Source organism: Dermacentor andersoni, chromosome 6, assembly GCF_023375885.2.
Source record: "Dermacentor andersoni chromosome 6, qqDerAnde1_hic_scaffold, whole genome shotgun sequence".
NCBI lineage: Eukaryota > Metazoa > Arthropoda > Arachnida > Ixodida > Ixodidae > Dermacentor > Dermacentor andersoni.
In genome coordinates, this window is record NC_092819.1 from 6196168 (window position 1) to 6218100 (window position 21933).

General features: G+C 46.5%; 1 protein-coding gene across 1 annotated transcript in view; it reads right to left on the reverse strand.

Moving 5' to 3' along the window:
• The window catches only part of Asap (ArfGAP domain of ASAP), a 156387-nt gene that overhangs the window by 87176 nt on the left and 47278 nt on the right, over nt 1–21933 (reverse strand). Inside the window, exons 15-18 of the mRNA XM_050170315.2 lie at nt 7504–7682; nt 5430–5563; nt 4262–4350; nt 2310–2490 (exon numbers count right to left, since the gene is read on the reverse strand). Coding sequence (XP_050026272.1) covers nt 2310–2490; nt 4262–4350; nt 5430–5563; nt 7504–7682 — 583 coding nt within the window. The remainder of the gene's footprint in view (nt 1–2309; nt 2491–4261; nt 4351–5429; nt 5564–7503; nt 7683–21933) is intronic.

The following is a 21933-nucleotide window of genomic DNA, read 5'->3' on the forward strand; positions in this document are numbered from 1 at the left end:
TGAAAGGATGTCGTCGCCCATGCTCTGCTTCGTCATGGCATGTCAGCACGGCCTAACAGGAAAGCCACGCGATAGTAATGAAAGCCATTTATTTTGTGCACAAAAGTGCCATCACTGATGGTCATTCAGGCTGTGGTTAAAGGAGTACTGACACAAAAATTTGAAGTCGAGATAACTTGTGAGATCGATTTAGTTGGTCACACACACATCGTCTATAAAATATCAGTGGCGAATATCGCTTAGAACATATTTAAAATCAATTTTAAAGTACGTGCGCGCAGCCAACCGCAAAACAGAGCACCTCGCGACATTGACATCAAGCGTGACTGTAAATAGCCAAGAAAATGCTACGTCACAAATTTTCGTTGGCTGCCATGCGACTTACATGTGCTCTTCTCCTCTGTTGCTTGTTCTAGCTGTTGTACTTGTAGTGGTACGCTCTCCATGTCGCTGCAACTGCAGTTTTTGTCGTGTACATCGGGATATTTCCCACACTATCAGCTTGACTACGCTGCCACAACGTTCAATGCCGATTTGTTGTGTCTTACCATTGGTCGTGGCCGATGCGAGGGTTTTGTTGAGGTTCGTCCTCGCCATCGCCGGCCGCAATATTTGAGTCGCTAAGTGATTGGCCACGTCTAAAGTGCGAGACACATAGTGCGATATTCCGTGCGATCTGTCGTACGGCGCGTCGTGTGCGACTTGCTGCATGCGGCGATTCGAGACACATGGTACGAATGAGCGAGCGGCGGGTAGCTCCACCCAGAACCGGCGCCCCTGCGCAGAAGTTCGGAATGCTTCGTAACTTCGAACAGAAAGTGAGAGCAACCGTATTTGCACAGCTATCTTGTTTGAAACAAACAATGACAATATAAACACGTCTATGCGAGCACTGTAGACGTGTTTCCGCAAAGCCGCGTTAGCAGTATCGGATCCGTTGACAGCCGCCGATGGCCAGGAGCTGGCAGGCCGACACCGGTTGCGCTTGTGACACAATCGCTTGCAGCTCGTATAACGAAGCGCCTATGTTAGTCGGCACAACATGTACACAGTTATGTCACGCTTAAATTGCAGCACATTTGAATTCATTGGCGCCAACAGAAGCGAACGGGCATGCCAGGCGAACTTGCGATCGCTGGGAGACGATGTAAGCCTAGCTCGCCAGCCATCTATCCGGGGCCGAGGGTCCCTGCGATGCGTCCGCAGCTAGTAATAAAGCGCCTAAATTCGTCAGCACAATCAATGCCTGAACATTTATGTTTCTCTTAAGTGAAAATACGGTTAGTTTTCCCGGTGCCGTTAGTAGCGATGAGTAAATACGCCAGTTAGGCGAGCCGCTTCGTATACAGACAATTGCTGGCGCGTCTGCGCTTACCGCGTCCGAGTAGAAATCATGCCAACGATTTACTATTCGCACAACGTTTTATAACTCGCACTCTTTCGAGGTCACTTTATTCTAGAAGTTATTTCGTGTCAGAAACAAATTGTAGCCGATTTATGTGCCGCCATCAGCAGCGAAAGAGGCCCGCGTTTCGACCAGGGAGAGAAAAATAGCAGACATGATCAGAGCGGCGAGGCGTCTGCTCGCCGGCCCCGCCCCGCCGGGTCTACCACGTGGCCATGACGTTCACGTTACCGGCGCTGTCATTAGCTGCGGTCGTCCGACCGATGCGGCAGTCGCATGACAATTCAGCAAGTTTGTCGTGCACGCTGGCTGCGCGTCAGAGCATACGTCATGGCTTTTTGCGAACACGTGACCACTTTGTTTACATTCCTGTTTCTCCCGTCTCGTTGCTCTCTGGAACCGAAACTTCGAATGGTTGCTACAAAAAGACTGCAAATAATTACCTGTCGAGCTCTGAAGTAAATGAAGTTTCGTGCCGTGATTACTGGGTCATTAACTACTTATTAAAGCAGAAAAAAACCACGTGGATTTTTTTTGTGTCAGTACTCCTTTAAGTCTTGACATTGAGAACCTGCTGCCACACTAGCACCAAGTTCAAGATGGCCCGTCCATGGCGCACCTATTGGTGGACTCCACAAGCAACGCTGGTGGCTGGTTGGCAAGTTCCTAAAGTTGTCTGGTGGTGCATCATTTTCTTTTCCCATTCCCAATATTTTTCCTCCAATTGTAAATTCAATTCAATATTTTGTGCAGGCTTTCGAAGCACATTCCCACAATTATATGGTGTCCACACACAATGCTCAGTAGCTACAGCTATGAGTTTAGAAAAATGGGATGGTGTTTAAATACCTTTGATCAACCAAGGTCTTAAGTATCACCTAGAAGATTCAAAGGCTAGGCTCACGTAATTTGGAAGCACTGCGGTGAGAATGGCCCCTTCTGCAAAGGCCTGTAGAAGCTGATAGAGGTGCCTGGCTGTGACAGCATGCTCCAAGTCGTGCAGAAGATCATTCTCGTCTGAGCAGGTCCGCACGGCAAACTTGCGGTCTACGTACTTGGCCCGAATGAATTCACACCGCTCCTCCCTGCAAGTGGAATTCAGTGTGAGGTCACTGCTAGGCCTGCACAATGGCCACTGTCTGAGTTTGGGTTTGCATTATACTACACTCGAGCCTTGTTATAACCAAGCTGAAATAACTTCATTATATCTGTTATTGCCCTTTACTGCAACATATGCCCAATGGAGGTGCACAATTGTAAACATCGAAATAATAAGACGGCTTTGCGGCACGTGAAACCGCCACACTGCCGCGCTATAACATTTCAAAACATTTCAATAAAATGGCGAAAGAATTTTCAGCACTGTGCCAATGAGATCTCCAGTGCCAATGCGATCTTCGAGGCCATGCCCAGCTTCCCGCCTTTGCAGCGTGCCGCAGAGATCGAGAAAAGCGATAATCTTTCACACCACTGCACGTAGCTACACAGCACGGGTAGCTCGCCCAGGCAGACACAGCTAGGTGCGGCCTAGCCGTGACCTCCGAGATTGCGTCCAAGAGATCTCGAAAGTAACGCTCAGCTGCGCCTGCTTGCGCGACATGCCGCAGTAAGAGAGAGGTCCAATAGTGAGCAGCTGCTTGTGTGCATCTATGCGCGGCGGTGAGAAAGACCTGTGTTGCTTAACAGCATATTCGATGCAGGGTCGCAACAGTTTTGAACTGCCGCAGCCAACGAGTGCCACAATCCGTGGAAAGCAAAGTACTTGGCCCACAATGGTCGGGCATTATTTGGTTCTGGAGACGAATCTAATTCGTTCTATTCACTGGCAGGACAATTTTACTTTGTTAAAACAAGGTTCTAAACACATTGATCTCTAAGCAATTTCAAGATTTCGCGTTGTTATATCCAGTATTTCATTATATCAGATTTTATTATACAGTCGACTCTCGTTACAAGGGACCCTGATAATGCCACAAAGAATGCCCGTTTTATCCGAAGTCCGTAATATGCGAAACACCTCACTTCTGAAACTTTCATCGTGATGTCTAACAATTTTATTGCAAACAGTGAGTGACGAACATACAAAGTTAAAAAAAAAAAGTTGAAGTTTCGCCCGAAAGGCAAAGCATCAATTGCGATAGCAAATTAAGCAAGATAAGTGCGCCATCAGCAACAAGCGAATCGACTTTTCTGCTGTCTCTTGCTTCAACGCAAACGTCAAAAGCACGATGCATGAGAAGCTACTGGCACTGGGCGCACTTTGTCCACATTGCAGATCGCCATGGTAAGGCGAAGTCGAACTTATAAACAACTCTACACATATAGGTATCCGTATGGGTTTCCTTAGTAGCAATTGCTATGATTAGGTGACTTTGCTTTGAGTTGTTGATAAGTTCGACTTTGCCTTGCCAGCTCAGGTGGTACAGTGGCTGCCCTGGAAATGCAGTGGTCCCGGGTTCGGTCCCAGACCAGGACAAATTTTTCCTCAACTGTGAGGCTTTTCTTTCGAGGCGCCCATATGGGTTTGCTTTGTAGCAATTGCTACGATTAGGTGGATGACTCATTTCCCTTTATTAATTACTTCCCTCCACCCCGCGGGTTTCTGCAGAACTATTACCTCAAACTCCGGGTCTGTTGTAACTAGCGTAGACTGTAATGAAGTTCCAGTGTATATACAAAACCTGCACCTACACTGCACCATGAGAAAAAGTAATCTGCTGCTAAGATAAAGACATAAAGAAAGCAGATCATTTCATCAAAACAAAAAAATATTGCGATTAGACAGAACATTAGCAACAAGAAAAACATGGATCTCAGGAGGCTGCCGAGAAGTCGGATGGATGCAGTGACACTTACATTGGACTGGTAGGGGTGGGTTTTCTGGATGGTGTCATGGTTGCTTCCATTGTTTCATTGAAACCATTGTTTGTCATTACCCTTGCCAGCTAGAACAAACAATTTGCAATAAGATGCTAAACTCACAAAATCGCTTCTCCTTATTATGTATTATGTAACTTATTATGATTCAGACTTTCGTCAAAAACTTTAGAAATGTGAAACATGCGACAAATACATAAAAAAATGCAAGAACAGTTCCTTGCAGCTTAAAATCGGAGGAGGTAACGCATAGGTCACACACAGACCTGCACAATGCATGCTTCCAATTGTTTGCTGCGTGCTTATTAAGAGAAGTAAGTTAGCTTTTTCATGCCAATCATATTACGACCTGTTTTTCATACAAGAGACATTGAGTTAATAAAGGAAAAATCAGACATCCACCCAATCGTAGCAATTGCTACAATGGAAACCCATACAGGCTCCTTGAAAGAAAAGCCTTGCAGTTGAAGAAAAATTCGTCCTGGTTCGAGACAAATTTTTCTTTCTCGAGCTTTTGTTTCAAGGAAGCCGTACGAGTTTCCATTGTAGCAATTGCTACGATTTGGTGCATGACTGATTTTCCCTTTATTAATTACTTCTCTCCACCTTGCAGGTTTCCGCAGTACTATTACGTCAAACTCTTGCCTTTGCTTCGAGTTGTTGATAAATTCGACTTCGCCCTGCCATCTGCTAGCTGCCTCGTCAGCTCAGATGGTCAAGCAGCTGCCCCGGAAAAAAAACTTTTCTTTCAAGGAACCTGTATGGGTTTCCATTGTAGCAATTCCTACGATTGGGTGGGTGCCCGATTTTCTCTTAATTAATTACTCCTCTCCATCTTGCGGGTTTCCACAGAACTATTATGTCACGAGACGCCAAGCCTCCTCGGCCCTGCCAAATCTTGTCACCATGGTAACATTCAAAATTAGCAATGCAACCTTATATAGCAGTAATGAGAATGTGGGACATTAAAGTATAAAAAGCAACAGATAATTACAACGTAACAAGGAATGGAATCTACTTAGACAAGGGAGACCAACTAGCACATCCAAAAAAAGACATCTGATCTGAGCCACTATCCAAAAGTACCCATGGGAGCTATACAGCTGTAAGTAAATCTGTGAACAAGTGCACAATCACATAAACTCACCAAGAGTTGTGATGTTCCTAGGTTGTCGAGTGTAAGTGACTGTATTCTGGAGATGTGCACACCAAGCTCTCTGTGTACTCCTGAACACTCAATGCAGGTCAAAATTCCAAAGTTTGTGGACAACCATGTTGGATCTGTTTGCAAAGTAAGTGGGCACATAAAATGAGGTTTTGTGGGCACTGGTATTCACAATAATTCTAAATGTTTTCTTCTGTAATAATTTGCACTGTACTAGTGCAAGGGAATGCTGGACAGTATGCAGTTAGGCCAAAAGCTTTCCCTGAGGATATGTGTCTAAACAGCTGAAGTAACCTTAATACTGTTCTAGCGAAAAAAGACATGGACAGGAAAAGACAACAGCTAGGAGAAAGCGAACACATGCACAGACCCCAATCGATGTTCACTTGTTACTACCTGGTCATGTTTTACGTAGTGCAAGGTAACGTTACAGTGAAATTTAGGCTCTGCCAATATAGTGGACTCTCTCCAAATGGAACCTCAAGGGGCCAGTGAAATTGTTTCCGTTTATCAGGAGTTTCATTTACTGAGAGACAAAGCTGAACACAATGGCACGAATACTAACCCAACCAACCATGAGGATAGTGTTCCGGTTAAGAGGCAGTTCCGTTTAAGTGATTTCCATTTATCAAGATTGCACTGTATATCATTATTATCCAGCTGATCTGAACCATGATACATAGCTGATTTAAATTAAACTATGACAAAAAAAAAAGATAGCTCTTAAAGAATGTTACAAATATTTCTTTAAAAACTTGGCAAATGAAGAGATTACTCCATCAACTGCTGAAGTATCATGTAGTAATGCTAGTGCAGTGGCTGTGTTGGCATCGCTAGAGATGTAAGGGCGGGGAAAAAAAGACATGAAAAGACTGGGGGATAAAATGTTCTTTTTTTTCGTGTTCTTTTTTTTTTTTCAGCACAAGGAAAGTGGAAAAAGAACCATTAAAATTTCCACATATGGTAATACTTGCCATTCTCTGCTGTGCAGCGTAAGATTTTAGAAATCACTATGATGACTGAAAAATGGCAGCACAGTTGTTTTCGAGTGTCTTCATTATATACTTTCAGTTTCACTTTAAAACGTAGCATAGCTTTCAAACATAGCGGAATAGGGCATGCCCTCCGAGTTTGGTCCAGGACTGGCGTTTTGGACTCTGCCAAGTATGTGAAACAGTCAACTTGGTGGCAAGGCCATAGCTTCCAAGCTGCTGCAGATACCTTCGCCATCTACTACTTGTGAACGAAAACGGTCTGTTTGGAAATGCTCATAACAAGCTTCCAAACAGACTCACAAATAAACTTGTTCGAAAACTCATCTACATAAATCAAATTTGAATGTGGAAGCAGCTGCAACTTATTCAAATGAGAATGTGCCTAGTGAGAGTGACTCTGAGACTGAGTAACCTTCTTCTCAATTATCAAATTAGCTATCTTTTGTAGAAGATAACAAGGTGTTCATTCCATTGTCTTTGTGTTCTCTGCATAATTATCAGATGTATTTAAGAATAATGTTTTTATTGCTGGAAAAACAAATATAAGCCATTTTATTACGGAGTTTCTTTTTAATTTTGGAAATTTTGAGAAAAATAAACTACAAGAAGGAAATGGTTTCTTTCCTCTTGCTCAAAATTACCAGAAATTTTTTCATCCCAAGGCATAGCTGCTCATGTCTTTACTGCACTACCTTACAGGATTGTAACCAACTCTGTCTCAAGTATGCCATCCTCTCACCGCAACAGCATCAGGTAAATAATGCAAGTATGTGAAGGTTTTCTTTTTTTCTGCGTGTGTCAAACCTACAGCAGTTACCTAGTCCTAAGCACATGACACTTATGGACATACACAATCATGGGTCGTACCAAGTGCTTTCTGCACCAGCCATAATGCCTTATTCCTCATGCATGTGCCTTTGCCATAACTGTTATTCTTGTCACCCTCTCGCAACACCAGTGCTTCACAATGCATCACTATGAGGTAACATGGCCCATCCTTTTATTAATGCCACCTTGGCTTAAGGCATGCACAAGCAGGGTCTCAAGAATGGTCCCCAAACCTTTCGTTGAGTTGCAGTCACAGCAGCGGTCATTGCCAGGCAACTGCTGCACCTGTCTTATGATGGACTGCTGAAACTCCAGGAGACTCTGATTCCCCATGCCACCGCCAGCCTGCCCTGGTTCTGTGAATGCCTTGCGAAGGGCTCCTTCCTTGCAGTTGACCAGCACTGCTTTCCACCTGTCCACACACAGGCACATTTTGGCTCATAAATTAGGTATACAAGGCTAGACACCAAATGCACAATACCAACCACTAAATTTGAACTAAACATTGCAGCCTTACCTCCCACATTCCATTTTCCCCCTATTGTTAACAAAAATGTAAAACCACCGTTCCTCTGCAGATAGAACACAGATATTCATCTATCATGCACGAGAAGACTTTCAGGGATTGTGAGAAAAATGTTAGTCTGAGAAATGGAAAACAATTTGTCAGTACTTTTGGTTTTATACATGCTGATGTACAGCTGTGAACAATGGATGATGTGGAGATACGAGATAAAAAAAACTCATGTTATTGAGCTTTGGTGCTTGCCTAGAGTTCTTAGACTTCCATGAATGTATAAATGAACAAACTATTCAGCCTTCAATGAGATTAAACATTAATATGCTTATAAAGCAATAGTCACACTTTGGCGATATCATGTGCACTGTTGATTCAATAGGAAAGAAATTGTGTATTGATGGTTAAGAAAACATAAGGACAGTGTTACTTAATGCACAAGACGGAGGGATTGAATTCTTCAGGACACAGGCAAATGTCTCAGTGAGTTTAAAGAAGCTGTACTTCATAGGTGTCACTGAAGGTCAACTATCCTAGGCGTAATGACAGCTAACAACGTTCATCTGTGCCCTCTCTCGAGATGGGTTAGCCTAAGGCTTATCCTACGAGAGACGGTCAGGAAAGGGCAAACGCTCCTCCACTTCACAACGCAGAATGGCGCTACGGCAGGGTTCGTCGACTCTCCGACATGGCACAGAGAAAGCTCGCTGTGCAGGTAACTTTAACTGATGGAGGTGGACGTTCCCTGTACCTCGTCACGGAGCTTCGCAGTGGACGGTACGTCGAGCCTTCCTTCATGGCTCCCGGCGACGACAACCCGACTCCGCCGGCTCCGACACCTGCTGCCACTTCGACGACCTACATCACTCTCCCCGCTCCCCGTGATCCTGGCGTATTCTCGGGCCAAGATGGGGAAGACGTCGATGACTGGATCAGCCTGTATGAACACGTCAGCCGCAATAACCGGTGGGACCCTACTATTATGCTCGCCAACGTAGTCTTTTACCTCGGTGGCACACCTCGAGTTTGGTATCGCACGCACGAAGATGAGCTCACCAGTTGGGATTCACTTAAGACACAGCTTCGAGACTTGTTCGGCAACCCCTACGGTCAACAACTTGCCGCGCAGAAGGCGCTTTCCGGCCGTGTGCAGACGTCAACAGAGCCCTATGTCACGTACATTCAGGACGTCTTGGCTCTGTGCCGCAAAGTTGACACCCACATGACTGAGTCAGACAAGGTTTCCCACATCCTCAAAGGCATTGCCGATGACGCCTTCAACTTGCTCGTTTGCAACAACGTAGCGACGGTGGATGCTGTTATAAGAGAGTGCCGCCGCCTGGAACTCGCCAAAAGCCGACGTATTGACCAGCAGTTTGCCCGTCTGCCCAACACCCCAGCGACATCTTCCTGTGCCGACGCTCCTCGTCCCAACAACACTGCCGATGTTACCAGGATCGTCCGGCGTGAGATCGAGGCCGCCTATCCGGCTGCCTTCGACTCCAGTCCCACCAACACATCTGCAGTCACGGTCTCACTGATCCAGGCAGTTGTCCGCCAGGAGTTTGAAAACATGGGTCTTCACACCATCTGCTCGGCCCATCGCCCTAATACCCGCCCGGCTTCTTCGATTTCGCCCCGTCCCGCATCTTCTTACCCACCACGTTTCCGCAACCCATCTGAATGGCGCACTGCTGACGACAAGCCTATTTGTTTCCACTGCCATCGAATCGGGCACATTTCTCGGCACTGTCGTAGTCGCTGGAGTTCCCCGAGCCGGCCTACTTATACTGCCTACTCTCGCCCCTCAGGTGGCCCTTCTCGTCCCTATGCCGCACGCTCCGATAATGCCGCCACTGATTCTCCTGCAACGAACCGCCCCTATTCTCGTTCGCCTTCGCCCCAACGACGACAATCTCGCTCTCCCCAGCCCCGTCGCGCCTATTCGCCGACTCCCTTCGGACGCCGCTCCCAGCCGGAAAACTAGACGATGCAGCGCCTCGAGGTGACGCTGCATTGCTCCCTACGCCGCCAAATCCTCTACTGACTTTGCCCACTCATCTGAACCTTCTTGACGTGCAAGTCGACGGTGTTTCTGTGTCTGCTCTCATAGACACTGGGGCGCATTTGTCCGTAATGAGCGCTGACCTTCGTAACCGGCTCAAGAAAATTATCACGCCCGCCACGACGCCTGTTGTCCGTGTCGCCGATGGCGGAACAGCCCCCGTAATTGGTATGTGTACCGCCCGCGTCTCCTTCGCCGATCGCTCAACAATCGTGCTATTCACAGTCATCGCCCACTGTCCCCACGACATCAGCATTGCAGCAGCTGTGCGGCCAGTCAAGGCTATTCACTTACACTGCTCGTGCTGCACTTTGATTTATGCATTGAAAGATTTTACTTAGACTTTCATATTATATTTTATCTACAATTTCTTTTTTTTTTGTCTTTAGGAAATGCTTCCTGTTCACCCTTCTACAGAGGGCACTATAATACCCTTCTATGGAAGGGACTGACAATAATACTGTGATGCTCTTATGTGTGTTTTGAGTTTATACCTTAACAGCATGTGGGACATGCAAAACGAGTGGAGAAGAGCGAGGCGATATTCGGCTGGCTAGCCGAATCTTGACTGGTACTCGATCAAGGTCTTTGCAGCTACCTCTATATGGCATCTCAATAAACACCTTTCATGGGCATAACAGAAAGATGGAGGCACGAGATACGACACAACATACCGTAGAGTTGCAACTGCTAGAACTTTGTCGGAGCTGCCATCTTGCTGGTCTACCAACAACCTTCATCATGTCTCGGGACAAACATGGACCAACGCCAGCGCTAGTTGTACCTGCTCAAAGGTCAATGCCGGTTGGACATGTGCAGCACTACGCGAAACTACACTCGTTCGCAGGAAGAGCAGGCAAAGATGTTGACGAGTTGCTGACGCACTACGCAAGGGTGATGTGCTACAACCGTTGGGACTGTCACACAGCTTGGATATGTTGTACTGTGTCTGAGACAGCACTAAAGTAGTACAAAAACGACAAAGACTTCTTAATAACATGGGAGAGCTTTGCTGAGGACATTAATAAGTGTTTTGGCAACTCCTATGCCAAACAAAAACCCCCGGAGCATACACTAGCTCAAAGAACTTAAACTCCTGGAGAAACATGTACTACATGCATAGAAGAAATCTTCAAACAGTGTGAAATAGTGGATTCAAGGTTGTCTGAGGAAAACCGAGTCGGACATCTCCTTAAAGGAATTGCAGAAGAGGTCTACAATTTCCTCATAGGCAGAGAACACCTTCATTTTGTCTCAAAAACCGTTCGTCACTGCCGTACTTTTGGGACGTTGAAGACACGTCACATTGCACCAAAATTTGGGCAACTGGCAAATGTGACAACCATCGCGAGCATCGATGCGGTTACAATACAGCAGATCATGTACCTGCACTAAGAACTGCTGTAACACAAGGTACTGGCGTAACATCATGCAACAACATGATGCCTATTCCCTGCAACACATGGTCCCTGCAGCACCATGTGCTTCTTGGTATCAATGATGCACCATGTGCATCATTGGTATATGTCACGGACATCAACAACAAATGAGCCCAATGGCCACATCAGGGCACATTTACGCCCAAGAAATGACATGGAGAACGCCCTCGCCCCGGCCAGTTTGCATGGTACGTGGTCTTCAGCCGGCTGAGCAAACTATGCTCTGTTTCACAGCTGCCCCCAGCCAAATACTTTGAGCAGCAGTTCATCATTCATCATTTACCTATGTGCACGGAGCAAGATAGACAGGAGTGCTGACTCCACTTGTCTGGAAAAGACAGATCCTGAAATGGCGGTTGCCATTTCACAGCTTGTTCACCAGATGGCACTATGCAGGGGAGCGAAATGTGGAGGGAGGGGGAGACTGCTTCAATCAACCGGTGCAGTGGGCACGTGGCTGCCGCTGCACCAAGCTCGCGTCTCTCTGTCTTTGTTATAGGAACGGCACATGGCTGTGCTTGGCCATGCTCCCACACCTACTTGCACATACGTCGTGTCATCTGCTCACCACATGCCCCGACACCAGTAGTGCACATAGGTGTTGCGGTTCGAGAGACGTTAGTTGACAAAACATGTCTTCATTTCATTTTAATTCATTTACTCATATTATATGTTACAGGGCCCATTGCAGGCTTTTATTAAGGGAGGTTACATGGAATTGTGCTAAGCACAGGAAAAAAAGAGCACACAGAAAATAAACGAAATGCAATGACTAGGCAAGGAAAAAATAAACTAGAATATGGTGGAGGGGCAGTTTGTTCAGTCTCGAGTCATGTCAGAAGACAGCGAAAAGAAGATTTTAGGGCGAGTGTGCCTTTTATTAGTGTCTTTATCTGAGCGTTCAAGTAGACAGTTGCTTCACTCGCTTCTCTTCTCGAGACGCTTTTCCTGTCCCCCAGTTCTTTCCATATGGCAGTCCCATGAAGGTGGAAGCTTCATTCCTTCTGGATGCAGAAATTGCTCCGGCAAAAATGAATTTTGACTTGTGCTCATAGTGTTTCTGCTGTTGCCATTTGGTGCTATGGAGCTACTTGCACAGTTTTCTTCAGCGAAATCATTGTTGCAAGGCATATTCAAACCATTCTCTTTGCTATCAGGTCGCTGTAGCCTCCAGCTTGCAAATTGTCAGAATCATTATCTTGAAGGCGAGGCTGAGAATTCCCCTTACGGAACATGCCTCAATAAGGGAACGCACCTACAGTGTATGTGTTGCTGAAGACAAATTGTTGTCTTTCTGCCTTTCCATATCCACATCTTGTTGCTCCTGGCACTCAGAATCAGTGAGCTGCACCTGGCTTCCCTCAAAAATCACAGAAACTGCTCTCTTTCAAAGTCAATCAAGGAACTTTTTTTCGTCTAGTAGGACACTCCCGTTATGTTCGCTGCAGTACTTATCAACAGACAGGTGCTACTCAAAATGTCACGCACATAATAGAGTATTTTAGTTTGGTGTTTTTACGCTCCACTCAGCAGCTGAGCGGAAGCGCGAATGTGCATGCACCCTCCGCTTAGCCGCAAGCGAGCTAGCGGAGCGGCGAACACAGTCCACTTACAAGCTGCCTGAGCAGAGCGTGCTGCACAGCGCATTGGCCAGCGTTGGTGTCAGAAAGGATTCGATTGGATGCAAAAGCACGCTGGCTGGCTATCACGTGGCGTTCCCCCAAGACGTCGCTTTTCTTTCCCCGCTGGATAAAATGGACCAATAATTACAAGTGCACGTCTAGATACGTCGTGGACAAATAAGTTATATATATATCCGTTTTACTTTATAAAAGTGATCAATTGGTGTTTTTATTTTCTTTCGTTACCCTCAATTTGGCCAGACGGCGCTGTAACTACGGAAGGTCCGCTCCACTCTGCTTAACGCATAACTAAAATGTGAAAATCGCCCGCCGCTCTGCTGTGGCTTAGCGGGGCAACTCAGAGCGGAGTGGACCGCAAAGACGCTCAACGAAAACACTCTAATCTCTTGCTTTAAGCGGACGCTTACTTCCAGGAATTTCCTGGCACCACTGCTGCAGCAGCTGTGGATCAGATGGTGCTGCAAAAAAGAGAAAAGAGAAAACTTCTTCTGTCCTCTGCCACAGCCGGATTTATAGCGGGGCAAGAAACACTCCATCAATTACTGTTCTGTTAGGCCTTTTCAAGGACGAGTATGAACACACCTTGTTCCATTGGGCATGATTAAACATACTGCATGCATAGTAAACAAAGCGCCGAAAACAAAAACTACGTAGCACATAAGCTTCACTTCCACGCACAGGTTCGGATGTGAAAAACATGTACTTCTGCTGTGCCTTTTCGTACAACCTTTAGTCTGTTTTCTCTAGGGATATGTACAAATGTTTTGCATACGTGCAGGAAAAGTAGGGGCATGTTTTCACTTGCATTTATTTCTGTGTGCATGTAATTTTGTGTTTGAACGCTGTCAAATAGAAATGCCGAGGACTCGAGTTTATAGCAGACAAAAAGCTCGGCATACCCACCCCACCAGCTCCGCGCTGCCGCCGTCACCGTTCTCTGCCCCTATAGTGCATGCACATATGGAAGCAAACTGTAGAATGGTTTTCACGTGCCTCAGCAGATAGCGCTACGCGAGGACATTAGTAGGCCGGGCTTGGGAACAGAGGAGAAAGCTAGGAAGCAGAGCGGATGGAAATAGAGAAGAAGTGAGCAAGGTGCCTGATGTCTGTGTTTCACGCTTTGTCTCAAGCAAATGTGCTGCGCAGTGGTGGAGTCGGTGCTCTGCCTACTTACTCTGTGCACATGTGCCATAGCTGTGGCGATGTGGGTCACATTACTAGGTACTGCAATCACTGCCAACCACTGAGGTTCGATCAATCGACTATGTCTAGGTGGTACCGCACTCCACTTGTGAAAACAAACTCGCCCTCGTACACATTTCCTGGTTGCATTTTTTGCCATCATCCGGAGACGCTGTAGAATCGTTCTCCAGCATCCAATCGCAGCTTGATACCACCACCTGCTCCTTGCATAAGTCGGTCGCTGTCTCCATGCCATTGCTACCTGTTGCCACCTCTGGAAAACTATCCAGCATGGCCATTAGAGGTAAGGTCATTGGACAATCTTCGATGTCGACAGAGATAACTCCACCCATTTGTATGTTTAAGAATAAGGTGTCTGTACTAACTGACGGTGTTTCAACAATGTCCTTAGTGGGCACGGGAGCAACTGTTTCAGCGGCGAGTCTTGCATTTAAAGGCCTCCTGTGATGAAAAGTGATGTTTTGCTGGTACCGTGCCAATACGTTGTGCAGGGTGTGGAGTTGTTGCATCTTGTCGGGATGTGCAATGTGGACTTTAGCTTGGGTGGTTAAATATTTACAGCAGAGTTTGCTGTTCCACCTCGTTCTACGCATGAAGTAATCCTGGGCCTTGATTTTTTTTAAACATGTGGCGATTGAGGTAAGTTCCAGAGCTTTTGCATAGGAATCCACCTGTTCTGTCATCCCTATGCCTCTCTTCTTTCCACTTGCGGCAGTTGTCGGTGGCAGCGCTCCACTCACGATGGTTTACGGTGGGGGTGCTTGTGTTGCCGGCAGCACCTCACCACTGTCCGAAGAGCGAGCGCAATCTCTCCGGGACAGCACTGGGTAGGTATACATTTTCCTTTCGTCCACTGACCCCTCTGTGTATCGGACTTTAGCTCACCTATAGTGCCTTTGCACGTATGGCGAGCACATACCTTGCATTGATCCTTTCCACAGGTTAAGCAGCAGAGCAGTGCCTAGTGCTTCCACATGGTCGTACTGTGCCAAACCACACTTATCGGAGGCCCACGCCAACGGTGATTGCCAGAGATATTGCGAGTGGGCCCATTGGTTATCACAAGAGCAAGCAGCATAGCTGTGGGGACTTTTCCTAAAGGCATGTCGCGGGGAGCCATATTCTCCCAGCGATGTGCTAGCGGCACCCCTGTCTGTATTTTCACCCTTAGCGCGGGAGCCCTTTAATCCCCGTGCCAGCTCGGGACCGGGCATTTGTGCAGTGTTGGGTGTCGCTGGAGACAACAAACGGTTTCTGCTAACCAAGGGCAATACTGTGTTCTCCTGCGTGCATAGTGTGCAAATGTAAGGGAGGGGACAGCTGATGCAGCCCTGTGGCTCGCTAAGCTTGAACCCGCAGTGGTCGGTACTCCTGTGAAGTACCAAATCGCCCACAAACTGTGTAGTGCCACTGTCAACTGCCGAATGGAAGAAATTAGTGTGAATATGGCTTTTCAGCTGAGTTTATGGAAATGCCACTATATCATCAAAGTGAGCTTTGCAAGTCCAGAGATGCAGTTGTGCCTTTGTTACCTGCTAAGTGCGTCTTATACATCTGCTTTCCTACCACCGACGGAACATCTGACGCTACCATGAAGCCTGTTCATCCGAACTGCATTAAGAGAAATGGGCTGATAACTTATTGCATGCTGTCAGTAGTTCACAGGCACACTAGGTTATAGACCGCAAGCTGCTCCAATGAACCTCCAGTACTACTGCATGGTCTGAAAGTCGCTGCATACCATGAAGACCAAATGTCACTCGCCATTCTTACAGAGGCCTCTCATTCTCTGGATAAATGGCATTTCATTAATGCACACCCTACGAACTCCTCCATTTTAGCTTTGATCAAAAAGTTGCTCAGTATTAACCAGCACAGTGAAGTGGCAAATAGTCTTTTGAGACATTCTAGACTTTTGGCTTTTCATGGCAAGAGGGACCAGCACTGTTTCCTCCTGCTTGTATACACCATCGCATAGATACGGGATCTGCACAGCCTTTGCGACAGAAGCCATACAGAGTTTCACTATTGGAATGCAAGGTTATCAATGAGCAAGTCCGCAAAGTGCTAAATAACAATGTAATCCAAAAATCATGTAGTTTGTGGGCAGCACCAGTGATTCTGGTTAAAAAGAAAGATGGATGGTAGATGGCACATCATAATTTTGTGTTGACTACAGCTGCCTTGACGTCATCACTAAAAGGGATGTGTACCCTTTCCCGCATATTGATGATACTATTGACTGGCTTTCCTCAGCATCTTAATTTTTGTCTCTCGACTTGAGGTCGGGGTATTGGCAGGTTCCTATGCACAAGGCAGACAAGAAGAAAATGATGCAAATAACACCAGACAGACTTTTCGAATTTACTGTGATGCCGTTCGGGCTCTGTAATGCGACTTCAACTTTCGAGTGCTTTATGGACAACATGCAGCTTGGTGTGAAGTGGGAAGTGTGCATGTGCTATCTAGACAATGTAGCGATTTGCGGTGCACATTCAGTGAGCACAATGCACATCACGATCTTGTGCTAGACTGCTTGGGCAAAGCAGGTTTGGTGCTCAACTCAAAGAAATGCCATATTTGAGAGCACCAAACACTGGTTCTGGGCTATCTAGTGGATAAGGATGGCATACGACCCAATTCAGCAAAGACTACTGCTGTCGAAGCTTTTTAACAATGTCACTCAGTAGAAGAGCTACGCAGTTTCCTGGGCCTTTGCTCATACTTTCGCCAGTTTATTTGTAGATTTGGCAACATCATCCATCTGCTGGCGTACCTCCTTGAAAAGGGTGTCTCCTGTGAATGGACCTCAGAATGTGAAGCCAGTTTGTGTGAGCTGAAGTTTCTTCTGATGTCCTATTCATGCTCTGACCCTTCAGCTCCCACAGAAGTTCATGCAGACGCTAGCAGTATTGGCGTCAAAACAGTCCTTAAGTTGGTCCTTAAGCAAGCCTAAAAACAACTACACAGTCATAGAGCAAGAATGTCTTGCATGGATTTTCGCTGTACAGTGCTTCCTGTCATACCTGTACAGGCGCCCCTTCATCATGTTGACAGACCCTTCTCTCTGCTGGCTGGCTAATCGCCATGATCCATCAGGTTGGCTTGCGTGTTGGGCACTTCATCTACAGAAGCATGATTTTACTGTTTCCTATAAAAGCCCTGACAGCATGTCGACGCTAGCTGCCTTTTAGGCATGCCACATGCAACGATGGACTGCGACACAAACAATTTCAACTGCTGTATTACATAATTGGAGCCAGGATTTCCTGATATCGATACCTTCAAGATTGAGCAACAAAAAGACCGCACTTTAGAGCCACTGCTCCCTACTGCATGAAAACCAGCATCGGCCACTTGCGTTTGCATTCATGATGAGGTACTACTGTGGAAAAAGAACTATTCTACCACAGCTTCACAATACCTCCTGGTAGACCCAGAGAGTCTTCATGTTTCAATCCTGCATGGTATTCATGATGATCCAACATCTGGTCATCTGGGATCTGTGCAAACGCTCTACCGTGTTCAACAAAGTTTCTACTGACCTAAAATGAGTCAGACAGCCGAACAGTATGTGTCCAGCTGCAATGAGTATCAATGTCACAAGCGTCCCACGAGCACTCCTTCTGGTCAACTAAATCCAGTGCCACCCACAAGTACTCCTTTTGAACAAGTCGGCATGGACCTTCTCGGTCCTTTCCATCAGTCATCTAATGGGAATTGTTGGATCATCGTTAGCGCAAATCACTTGATACGCTACAGTGAGACTGCTGCTATATATACCATTGGCTACTGCAGCTAAATTGTATCTTTTTCGGCTGTGTTTTGTCCTTTCAAAAACAGACCTCTCAGAGTCATTATCAGCGATCAAGGGCATCAGTTCACTGCAGATGTGGTCAAATAGGTGCTTCGTAAATGTGCTTCAAGTTTTTACTGTTCCACCCCATATCATCCACAAACAAATGGCCTTACAGAACACACCAACATAACTCTTATGAACATGCTTTCCATGTATATCATGTCAGATTCTAAGAACTAGGACAGCGTGCTACCTTTCTTTACGTACGTTTTTACTAGCTCACAGCACAAAACTACAGGCTAAAGTCCCTTCTTTTCCTTTATGCTCACCCACCTCATTATACACTATACTCCATCTCACAAGCTGGTTGCAGCACTGTGGATGCTACATGAATTCTTAGCCAATAGAAAGGCTGAATGCCCTTTAAGATCTCCTCATCTGTGCCACATCATCTGCTCAGCGTCTGCTTGCCAGCCTGTTACATGCTCCATGGTTGGTTGATTGATGCAAAAAAATTTTTGACGCCATTACCATAAGCTGCATTTACATGCATATGACAGCAGGGCTTTCTTTACCTGTACGCTTTCCCTGCAGTCACCTTGCAGCCTCCTTAGCAAGCAGTACGGGCGAATGCTCTTACAAATGTTTACCTGCGCCGCAGCGCCTGCTCGGAGTTTACTTGGCATTTGCTCTCTACCATCCGTACAAGTAGTAAATTAATGATGCAGTGAACAATTATGCTTTTATAGCATTCCGAATCGTCATGCATCACCAATGCTAATGTTGTGGCACCATCTGCTAACTAGAAATCAAACCAGTTTTATGGCTTAGTGCCGTGTCTGTAGTCTTCGCAGCGTGAAAACAAACAGCCGATCACAATAATTATGACAAAACATACCTAATGATTTGACCTCAGCTTGAGATAAGACTTAAGAGATGACAGATTTTGCCACTTGTTTCTTGTTGACAGGGTAGAGAGCCAGTAAGAAGCGCAAATTCGGATTGAAAAGGGGTGGTCGGTGCTGTATGGGCGCTGCCATGTTGCCACAGTTAGGGTAACGAGCAAAACGTGAACAAGGTGAATGCAGGAGCCAACGTTTCGACAAGTGGACTTGTCTTCTTCAAGATGACGTACGCTTTCCTCGCCACAGTATACATAGGTGGGGTTCTTCTAAAGGGGAGAAGGTGTGAGGCGGGAGGGTGCGGGAACCAGGGAAGGTGTTAGCGTGTCGAATTGAGAGTAAAGGAACCCAGTGCACAAGGTCAAAGCCAGGGCCACCCCTCACCCCCAACCCCGGTCTTTTAACCCACGCGTGTTAGTCGGCGTGTCAAGGGCGTCTGACAGGCCGGCTGAAAAAAAAAAAATGGAAAAAAAAGGTGGGGGGGGAGGAATGGAAAGGAAAAAAAAAAAAAAAGAAAAGAAAGAAGTGGGGGGAGGGGGGGGATACGCCAAGAAATCCAACTAAGTGTTGTTGCCTATAGCTTGAAGTTTAGCATAGCAAATAGATTCTAAAGCTCCCTTTGAAACGTTGATGCCTATTGGTTGCAATGTCTTGAACTTATGGATAAGGTATGATTCTCTGTATTTTCTTTCTCGTTCAGAACGGAAATTTGACTGTAAGATGTAGAGCTAAAGTTCATCACAGTTATGACCTGGTTGGTTGAAATGCTCGGCGACGGCTTTGGGAAGCTTTTTAGCTGTGTCCGCGCGGTGTCCGTTTAATCTTAAACGGATTAAGACGCCCTTGACTAACACGCATGGGTTAAAAGACCGGGGTGGGGGGTGAGGGGCGGCCCTGGCTTGGACCTTGTGCACCGCGTTCCTTTACTCTCAATTCGACACGCTAACACCTTCCCTCGTTCCTGCACCCTCCCGCCTCACACCCTCTCCCCTTTAGAAGAACCCCACCTATATACAGTCGAACCTCGATATATCGAACAGCACAGTGATCGCAAAATAGTTCGATATAGCCAGAATTCGATATATAAAATCACGCAGAAAACGCGTCAGAAACTAGCGCAAATCAATCAATGAACCAATCGTGGCACAATAGATACTCACATGAAGCTTCAAACAAAGTATTTATTTAGTTCGCTGAAAGTACAGAAGCAGCGTAGCCTGCTTCATATTGGCAACCGCGTGTTTGACCACGGCGTCCTCAACATAGTCCAAACGGGCCACAAGAGACAGTCCAGTGCCTTCTATTGCGCCGCAGTAGCGGCGTACAACAGCCAAAGCAGCTACAGCCTCAGTTGCAGTCGGGAGCGGGGCAACATCAGCGCTTGCTGGATCAGCCTCGGCAGCGTCTTCGTTTGGCCGCTCAGCAGTCACTTCTGCCGCGTTCTCCACATCTGTTAACTCCGCCACTGTTACGGTGCTGTCGTCACCGCCAACGAAGTCCGCAATGCACATGATGTGTGGCTCAGCACGGACAAAGCGCTCCAACTGGCTCCACGGCCGCCTCGATCACGCGTGCACGGCGGCGGCTTGCCCCGCCGTGCGCGCATAGGTGCGCGCGTGATCGAGGCGGCCGTGCTGGCTCAAAGCCGCCGCGTGTGTACGCTGCTACGTTCAAATGGTGCCCTCGGCGCAACCGATGTGGGCAGCTGTCGTACGCAGCAGTCTGGAACGCCGATCGCGCCGCCGCTATCTTCGAGAGTGTTGCGGGAAAGCTCGCCTCCTGTCAACAGAGCGCACTTGGTCTGGGGCGGCGGAGTTCGATATATCCATTTTACATCCGGCCCCGTTCGAAATAAAGAGTTAAAGATGCATGCGATTTTCCATGTGATATAGAAATTGTTCGATATATGCAATAATTCGATATGTCCGTGTTCGATATATCGAGGTTTGACTGTATACTGTGGCGAGGAAAGCGTACGTCGCCTTGAAGAAGACAAGTCCACTTGTCGAAACGTTGGCTCCTGCATTCACCTTGTTCACGTTTTGCTCATCGTCTTGAATTTCCATCTCCCGCATTCCCCGTCTCTTCCACAGTTAGGGTAGCAATTTTGGTTACTGGTGGTAACTGCCACAGTAAATCTCGGTATACAACTTGCAAGCGCAAAGGTACTAACATGTCACATATCGCTGTACCATATCATGTAGTGAGCTAAAATAAAACTCTCTAGTGTAGCCAATAATCAGCCAGTTACGTCCTGAACTACATTCCGCTGTGCAAGGATATTGCCTGTGTACGCCTCGTATCTTTGGCAGTGCTGCAACAAGCTTTTCAGATACTGCAACAAGCTTTTGAGATAGACTATAGGCATTATCTTCTCCTTTTCCAACCTCGCTAACCTCTGCATATTCAAGACCATCTCTCTTGCTGAAAACAGCCGACAACTTGCTTCATTGCGCACTCTGGTTTCACAAGGCCATTCGAAAGCACACTACGACCACCAACACGTGATATATGACACTGGTGACTTTATGTGGCTGTCGACGCCAATAAGAAAACGTGTTTTAGGTGAAAAACTCACGGTGCACTATTTTGGACCCTAGGTTGTTATCGATCGCATAGGCGTATTGACCTACTGCATAGTACGCTTCACTTCAAATGGCCAACAGTCAGCAACGACTGAAGTTATGCATGTCGTCTGTTTAAAGCCCTTTATCTTTCGACAGCCTGTTTGACTTGTCCAGCAGGCTTCGTCTGCGCAGAGCAAAATGCGACGTTCTTATGTGCGTTTTGGGTTTACGCCTCAACAGAATTAGAGGCATTCAAAACAAGTGGAGAAGAGGAAGACCATGTTCGGATGGCTAGCTGAATCTCAATAGGCACTTGATCAAAACCGTTGTGGCTACTATGTGGCATCTCAATACACACCTTTCGTGGGCATAATATAAATAGTGAGTGTTCACAAGAATGTAGTAAAAAACAATAAGTGAAGATTCACAGCTTGGAAATTGTGCAACATGCACCTCACAACCATCATCAACCATGAACATGAGTTTTATGTAAAAGGAACATCACACCTGTGCTTTTACCACACATGG